Source organism: Lactuca sativa, chromosome 8 (assembly GCF_002870075.4).
Source record: "Lactuca sativa cultivar Salinas chromosome 8, Lsat_Salinas_v11, whole genome shotgun sequence".
NCBI classification, from domain to species: domain Eukaryota; kingdom Viridiplantae; phylum Streptophyta; class Magnoliopsida; order Asterales; family Asteraceae; genus Lactuca; species Lactuca sativa.
In genome coordinates this window covers 105,880,434-105,889,487 of record NC_056630.2, presented here as the reverse complement: position 1 = coordinate 105,889,487, position 9,054 = coordinate 105,880,434, and the positions used below count along the sequence as shown (strand labels likewise).

At 33.6% G+C, this 9,054-nt stretch overlaps 1 protein-coding gene across 1 annotated transcript; it reads left to right on the top strand.

Annotated features, from left to right (window-relative positions):
• Positions 1 to 650: 650 nt before the first annotated feature.
• LOC111902333 (nucleotide-sugar uncharacterized transporter 1) lies at positions 651 to 4,756 on the top strand. The gene is made up of 7 exons (XM_023898179.3): positions 651 to 1,102; positions 2,925 to 3,058; positions 3,140 to 3,348; positions 3,484 to 3,577; positions 3,667 to 3,833; positions 3,924 to 4,094; positions 4,175 to 4,756. Exons 1-7 carry the CDS (start codon positions 1,012 to 1,014, stop codon positions 4,482 to 4,484), a joined length of 1,176 nt encoding a protein of 391 aa, XP_023753947.1. The 5' UTR covers positions 651 to 1,011; the 3' UTR covers positions 4,485 to 4,756.
• Positions 4,757 to 9,054: the final 4,298 nt, after the last annotated feature.

The window sequence follows — 9,054 nt, the reverse complement described above, 5'->3', positions numbered from 1 at the left end:
TAGACGCATAAACCTCTATACAGCCCCCACGATGGGAGCATAATGGTTGATGACTGAAATTCAACATAGAGGGACCAATGTTCAAACGCTGGCACACCCAAAATATTATTAGTTTTCCGCGGTTAACCTCCCACATAGGCTTTAAGATGGATTGACGTGAGCCGTTTAGATGATACTATTTACCATTTTTTAAACCCCTAAACAAATGTTAAAAACATAAACATCTAAATAAATGTCCAAGAAGTTATATTTAAGTATTGTTTTTTCCGCTATGAAATACCATATAATTGGGAACGTACGATATTCAATACGAAATATATGCTTTAACCCTGTAATAGATTTTGAAATACCTTTATGTCAACTATAATCATCCTCTCACCAACTCTAGAACAACTATAATATTGATAATGTCGTTTTACAGACAAAATGATTGTTTTTAAAAACTATAAAAGCTTGGTTATTTTTTTTTTTAAAATTAGCTTGCTGTTTAGATTTAATTTTGTTAATATCACTTACAACATTCTTAACAAAAATCGTTGTTACTATATTAACACAATAATCTGCCGTTAAAAAAAAAAAAAACTAACAACAATCTATAAATAAAGAATATTAAAAGTATGTAAATATGCTTTAAAAACAATTTTTGTAGGTTGATGGGTTGATGCGCTAAAGCACACTACTAATGGGAGAGCGATAGAGTCATATCGTCCTCAAAGTCGTCAAATTCCCAAATTCAATCGCGTTTCTGTCGGTGGGAGCGCGTGATTTCCTCCGTATCTCCGCCTCTCTCTTTCCCCACCACACTTCTCTGCTTCTATATTTCGTTTTCAGTTTTTATAATTTCTTTAATCTAAATCGCCACTTGGTTTGGATTTTGTTTTTGCGTGGTCCGAGTTGTCATAAATTGAACAATGCAGCACTTTTGACATGAATCAGAGTTTGTTTCAATCATTCGTACCAATATAGACAAATTTAGGGTTTTTGTAGCTCAGAGCAGCCAGCAGGGGAGCAATGCTGGGTGGTAAAGCGATGCTTAATTTCCTCACCAGAAAAGATGTCAGAAAAATCCTCAAGCGCAAAGACAGCGATGCTGGTGAAAGAGGTAATCCTCCCTCCCCTTAAGATTTTGTTTGTTCAGTTTGTATAATGCTTAGCTGATACGATACACTAGTGAGAAATGGCGATTAAGAACGGAAAGATGGTTGAATTAAATTAAATTAAATTCTTGTTAGTGGGCTATATAAGAGGTTGAGTGTAGTCGTTCATCTGCTCCACTTATATAGACCTTCCTTATAAGGGTTTTGAACAACTAGTGGAGTAACATAAAGTTTTAGGTCAATTTCTCGATCTGCTTGAATTATTTGAGACTCCTTTATGTGGGTATTGAACAATTAGTGGAGTAATGCAAGTTTTTTGGTCGAATTCTTGATCTGCTTCACTTTTACGACATTCCTTTAAGTAGGCGTTGAATAATTGGTGGAGCAATGTGAAGGTTTAGGTCACGTTCTTGATTCGCTGCACTTATTTGACATTCCGTTATTGAAAAAGTCATGTAAAGTTTTAGGTGAAATTCTTGATCGGCTGGACTTATTTATAATTCCATTTAGTGGTTGTTGACTAATTAATAGTAATCTGAAGGGTGTATGAAGGTTGAGTAAGCTAGCCTCTCTTTCCATCTATGGGTATGATGTTATATACAGAAATAGACTCTTATGTATCACTCAAGAGTCTAACGAATAAGTCTGTTCATTTCTTGATTCTTTCGAGGATATGATTTGTGTTTCAAAGAATTGAAGCAAATGAAATTTAAATTTCTGTGTAGATACCTTATTTAGTAGCAATAAGCTTGATTCTTGGCTGATGAAATCGATTCTTTTTGCTCTATCTTGATTGTGCATCAATTCTTTGAAATTCAAGGGCAACACAGCTAGTGTTTCTTTCTTTTATGATAGAGAAAACAAACCACTCCAAGTAAGAAGCAAATGAAATCGATTTCTGTCAGGGTTGTAGGTAGTAATTAGTTCATGTTATTCAAGATAAGTTTGATGTTATGAAATAACCCTAGTTTAAAAATTGGGTAAAATAGTCAATATGTTATAAAACTAGGATAGATAATGCTTTGTTGTTCCCTTTAAAGGTTGTTGATTTTAGCTTTAAATTTCTGAAAGCTACATGAGCATGAAAAATACTGCTTCTTTGGTGAATAAGTTATACTTTGTCCTATGGAAACTGTAAAAAGGTTTTGCTTAAATAACATGTCTATTGTCTAAATTACCCTTCAATGACGAAAAAAAACAAGGGAATCTTTTTGACCGATATTGATGACATTTAATCATGACAATGGGCAAACAAACTTTAGGTTGAAAATTTACCCAAAAAAGTAAAATGTAAAAATCAATGTGACAACATGAAAATGCTATAGGGAACAAAAATCTTCTGTACAAATCTGTTTCCTTTTCCAAAAATTCTAATACTACAAAAGCATTAAGTACTATCAATGTAAATAATTTTGGCATTATGAATGTAAAAAAACAATTTGGAAACTAGTACCCCTGACTATCAAAAGTTTAAATTATATTCTTATTTGCATAATGTAGCAATTATCAATTTATTATTGCTAAGTAGCACACACACACACACATACATATGTAAACAATAAAAAACTTATTAAAAGTTTAAGAGTTGGTGACCTACATAATCTTGAAATTCTTAATGCATTTCACCTTAAATCGTACAAGAATTGAACTCCATGCTCAATTCAAACATTTTTTTCTGGTTCTCTTCTACTTGTTTTCAATCATGGAAGTCAACTCTTAGTCAAACATGTTGTTAGAATAAACAATAAACTAGTATTAAATCCCAAACAATAGCTAAAGAAAAATCCTATTATGCATTTTCTTGAAGATCTTTCCTTTTTTACACAGGAAGAGCAATGGAGGAACTACGGGCTTCTTTATTTAGCAAGTTTAGACGTCAACACCAATCGTTGTTGGGACCCACTCTTGCTCTTACATTCAATTTTGTTGCATCCGTTAGTATTATCTTGATGAATAAATTGGTAAGTTAAGGTTTCATTTGTCTCTCTTGTTATATGCTATAATATTATTTACTCATATTTATATACCCTTCTTGTTTTCAGGTACTTGTGAAAGTTGGATTCAATTATCCAATCTTTCTGACTTTTATTCACTACATTTGTAGTTGGTTAATAATGGGCATCTTGAAGGCTTTATCTCTCCTCCCTCCACCTCCTTCCTCAAAGTCAACCAAATTTTCTTCATTGCTTGGTCTTGGTATAGTCATGTCACTCTCTACGGGTCTTGCTAATGTTAGTTTGAAGTTCAATAGGTAAGTCACTCAAATTGTTCTTCAACTCTTTGCATCTTTTGATATAATGGCTGTTTCTTTTTGACTTAATGGGTTAAGCCAAAAAGACTTTGCTTAATGTATTAAGACACTAACAATTAATGTTTTCATTATTAGTGTTGGATTCTATCAAATGGCTAAGATTGCAGTAACCCCAGCAATCGTTTTAGCAGAATTCATGCTCTACAACAAAAGAATATCTTTCCAAAAGGTAACTAACTAACAACTAATAAAATATTGTCCTTTCAAATTAAGTTATCTGTACTTGATAAAAATAAAATAAAAACTTTAATATTTCAGGTGGTTGCACTTACTGTAGTGTCGATTGGTGTTGCTGTTGCCACTGTGACCGATTTGCAGTTCCATTTTTTTGGTGCTTGTATAGCAGTTGCATGGATAATCCCAAGTGCAACTAATAAAATATTATGGTCAAATCTTCAACAACAGGAAAGCTGGAATGCATTAGCGTATGTTATGTTATGTTCCTTTACTTTATTACAAAAAAATATATATATTTTTTATTTATAGATTTAATTAACATGAATGAATCTGTGTAGGCTTATGTGGAAGACAACACCCATCACTCTCTTTTTTCTAGTCATGATGATGCCATCACTTGATCCACCTGGCGTTCTTTCATTTGACTGGAGCTTCTACAATTCTTCCATTATTGGGGCTTCTGCTGTTCTTGGCTTCTTGCTTCAGTGGTCTGGTGCTTTGGCTCTCGGGTAAGTTATCGGATTCCATTCCAATCCCAATTCCAATTCCAATTCCATCCATCTAAACAGACCCTTATAATTAATTACAGGGAAACGTCAGCAACAACTCATGTTGTTCTTGGACAATTCAAAACATGTGTGATTCTTTTAGGAGGTTTCATTATGTTTGGGTCAAACCCAGGGTCAACCAGCATATGTGGTGCACTCACAGCTCTTGTAGGCATGTCTTTCTACACGCATCTTAACTTGAAGAGGTCAGCCCAACAACAGTCGGGAAAAACATCTCCCAGACAACAATCATCAGCATCATCATCCACATCATCTTTTTCTTTACCAAAATCAAAACTTGGAAAAGAAAATGGAGGAGATATTCATGTTCATGGGGACGAATCTGTCTAATCATTAATGAAAACACACATTCACACTCACACTCACACTCACACACACCCATCAAGGAAATTCTTTAACTTTAATTGTTTACAAGTTGTATTTTTTTTTTTTTTTTTTTTTTTTTGATGTTTTAGATAGGTGTAGGACATTAGGATTGTAAGATCGGGTGCATGTAAATTGGGCTTGTTTTTAGATATGGCTTATTGCTTGCTGTTTCAGTTCAAATTAATCTCATTTTTTGAGTATGCAACAAGTAAATGTATCCCTTTTTGTTATTTTTACACTTTTCCTAGGCCTTAAAAAAGAAATAAAATGAAACTGGATCCCACCTTGAGATCAGAATTGTAAATCCACTGTTTATTGAATTTAGGTTTTGAGAAAAAAAACGACCATATCAAGGAGACGTAGAACAATGACTCAAATTTTGAGCATTTACAAAAAATAACCACCTAACTGATTTTTCAATCCAATGTCATATTTTAGGTCGTTGAATCATATATATTTTCAATTTGCTATGTTTTTTTAAAGTTTTGTTAGATTTTAGTAAAAGCGAAACATTTCTTTTTTGAAATTTCAGATTTAATTATCTGATTTCGGATATGTTTTGAAATTATTGAAATATATTTTCTTTTTCGAAATCTGATATGTATTTTTGTTTATCAGAAAACATATTTTTAATATGACAAGTAGTTTGAATAATTCGTTTGAGGCTTTCATCTTTTCCAGAAAAAAAAAAATGACATAAAGTTGTTCAAAGTAAGTCTTGGATTTATTTTTAATATAACGTAAAATGGTTCGAAATAAGTCTGAAAACTTTATCTCGGATATGGTGGTTATTTTTGACTTTATGTAAAACCAAAAAATATAGATTATTTCCATGCATTCTAAAATGTAATATCTAAATATCCCTATAATTAATTTTATTATTAATTTGTGTATTAGCTGTGCATGTGAAAATTTTATTATTTAAAGTCAGTTCGCATGAAGATGAAACATATGCATGTTCATTGGGCCATTCTTGATGCACTTTGCATAGACTATCATTTTATTTTTTTGGCAAAATGCTTTCTCTCGGATTTTTTTGAATATTAATATTTTTCAGAATAGAAAACAAAACAATTGTTTGCTTAAAACACAAAAAGCATATCGGTGTGAACCATTTTATGTTAGTTTACCGAAAGTTATACAAACCGGTAGCCATCAATCGTGTCATGAACTTGATAACCAAATCAGTGTGACAAGAAACAATCCCGAAGGTAAAGTTTCACGTAAAATAATTTAGTTTATCAAATAAGACTTCAAATGAGGGAACATAAGCATCTAGGAATGATGGTGCACCGAGAGCCAAACGCACGAAATTACAGAAACATTCCCTATAACGGTGGAATGAAATCATCCCGGAATATCATCAAACAATCTCTCTAACAGGTAGTGTCTTTATCTGCAAACCCAATCTTTCTAATTGGTAGTGTCTTTATCTGCAAACCCAGTAAGATCTTCATTAATTTGATGTTGAAATCTGCTAGATTATATGGAAATATCCCCTTGATTAGAGCTCCATGTATATATCAACATATACGAGTACAAGTTACAATAAGGTCCCTATACTATAAAAAGTATAAATAAACAACCATGCATTTATATATGCCTAAACATATATCTATCTAACACACTCCTATGGATCACATGAGGTTCTCGTATGTTCAAACTATCTCTGAAGTCCAAAAATAGTTGTGTAGAAAGATCATTTGTAAATATATCTGCATACTGATAGATATATGCAACATAAAGAACACACACATGACCAACACGTTCCCTAACAAAATATAAATCTATTTCCAAATCCTTAGTTCTTCGGTGCTAAACTAGGTTTCTTCGGTGCTAAACTAGGTTTGAGGCTAAGTACATGACACTAACATCATCACAAAAGATGACAATAGCACATGATAGAGGGTGAGATACCTCAAGGAGAATATTCTATAGCCATACAGCTTCAACAACTACATTGGCCACCGCCTGGTCCTCGGCTTCGACGCTAGAGCGAGACACACCATGTTGGCATTTGGAAGACCAGGGGACAAGATTATCTCCAAGATAGATTCATAATCCAGAGGTAGATCGAAGTGTTAACGGAAAATTGGACAATAGAGTAAGAAACCAAGCGTTCCACAACTGATAAATTAATATGAATGCCATACATTAAGGTACCCTTACGATACCTCAAAATACATTTGAGAGCAAAAAATATTGTACACGTGGGCATGCGTAAAGAGACATACTTGTTGTACAATATAAGCAATATTAAAATGAGTAAAGGTCAGATATTGAAGTTCTCCCGTAAGGCTTTGGTATAACATATGATTAGGAATCAACTTACTAGCAACGAAGAGCTTGGGTTTTATGTTAGCTGGAGTGCTGCAAGGGGCATGTTGACATGTTAGCACGTGCAAGTATCTCCTCAGAAAATGTAGTTTGAGATAGAAAGAGACTTGTTGCACTGCGATAGGAAATAATACCTAGGAATAAAGATAAGGGACCTAGGTCATATATGGGTTTCATAGGATAATCGAAAGATGAAATTGGTGATACATAAATGTGAAGAAGTGAGAATAATGTCATATACGTATATGATAAGGTAGATTGTATCATACCCACGTTGATAAGTGAACAAAGAACTATCACATTTCCTTCTAAAAAACCCTACAAAGGCGATGTAGACAACAAAGCATTGGTACCATGTGTGTGGAGCCTGTTTAAGACCATATATGCCCTTACGTAGACGAACCACATGATCTAGGGCAGTGGCGAAGCGTGAATATTTATGGGGGGGGGGGTGAAAGTATAATATGTATAAAAATTTGAGAGTAGGGGGGACATCATAAATTTTATATTTTTAGGCCTAATATGTATAAAAATTAAAGGGTAAGGACTACTGCTAACAAAATAATCAGAAAGGGGGAGGGCACAACCCCTTCTAGCCCTAAGAAAGCTCTGCCCTTGATCCAAGAATTGGGGATGAATATACCCGAGAGGTTGACGCATGTAGATAGTTTCAACAAGATCACAGTAAAGGAGTGGACTTTTCACATCCAGTTAATGGATGGGCCAGTTTCAAGAATTAGAAATGATAATAACAATATGAATGGTGGCTGGTTTGAAAACAAGACTAAAGGTGTCATCAAAATAAAGGCCCAAATGTTAAGAGAAACCTTGGGAAAATGTGACATCCTTTGAATTAGCAGAGGGATTAAATATCTGCTTTGGTTTGTGGGGACCAATGTGAGAACTAGAAACCATGTGATGATTAGTAGTAAGAGGAGAAGATGAAGAAGGAAATGAAAGGACAATATGACTGAAGGTGACCCTAAGGGGTGACATCATAAAAAACTAGAGTAATAAAAGTATGAAGTGATGGCTGAGAGGATGTAGCAACCAAAATGAAAGTGACTTTCATTTAATGTAACATGGCATAAAATAAATACCTTATGTTTGAGCAAATTAAGACATTTGTATCCATGATGATTAGAGGAGGGAACAAGATAAACACATACAGATGAGTGATATGCAAGTTTGTAAATAATAGTGGATGTTGCCTTAGGGTAACAAAGACATTTAAACACACGTAGATAAGTGTATAGGGGGGAGGGGATAGTATCTCAAATGGGGTTTGATACTTCAGGGTTAAGATGGGGAGAAGGTTGAAGGTGTGCACAACGGAAAGTAAGGTATCAACCCAAAATTGAAGAGGAACAAAGGATTGAATGAGAGATGTTCATAGGATGTTGTTGATAGTTTGAGTGGTGCGTTTAACTTTCCTATTTTGTTGAGAAGTGTACGGACAGGAAAAAAGAATTTTGATGCCATTAACTTTAAAAAAACCAAGAAGGGGTTGATTATTGAATTCACGCCAATTCACATTGGAAAAGTTGAATATCTATTTTGAATTGATTGAAAACATAAGCATGAACATGGTAAAACCCATAAAAAATAAGAAAAAATGTTTAAGAAAAGTACATAGTACTTGAAACCATTAAGACTTGTGACTCGGGAAGTCCAGAGGTTAAAGTGAACCAATTTAAACACATAACTAGTTTTGGTACATGCCGGGATATATGGTAAATGAAAATGTTTTCCTATCTGACTTGCATGACATAAAGAGGAACTACGACTAGAACAAGAAATAAAATTTTGTGATTGAAGAAACTGAAAATTAGACTGGACCTAATGGACTAGCCGTCGATGCCATGTGTAAATGAGGTTGCAATGAGAGAAGATGCAGAGTTAGATCGAGGTGATGAAAGAACGTGACAAAGATTAGAATGATTGTTGTCACAATGTTGAAGCATGGTACATGTGTTAAGATCTTTCACAATGAAACCAAAGAAATCAAATTCAACACAAGCCCAATTGTCAATGGAAAATCGACAAACTGAGATAAAAAAAAATTAACCATTTTTTTTTCTTTAGAAAATATGATATTTTTAAACAAAAGACAATTATTTGAAAAAACAAAGAACGTTTGTCTAAAAAAGCTAACTAGAAGTAAAGCATTATTACCAATCATTATATATATATATAT

Coding starts and splice junctions, on each gene's coding strand:
- LOC111902333 (XM_023898179.3), top strand. CDS start 1,012: ATGCTGGGTGGTAAAGCGATGCTTAATTTCCTCACCAGAAAAGATGTC. Junction 1,103..2,924: donor CAGCGATGCTGGTGAAAGAG/GTAATCCTCCCT, acceptor TTTTTTACACAG/GAAGAGCAATGGAGGAACTA. Junction 3,834..3,923: donor GAAAGCTGGAATGCATTAGC/GTATGTTATGTT, acceptor GAATCTGTGTAG/GCTTATGTGGAAGACAACAC.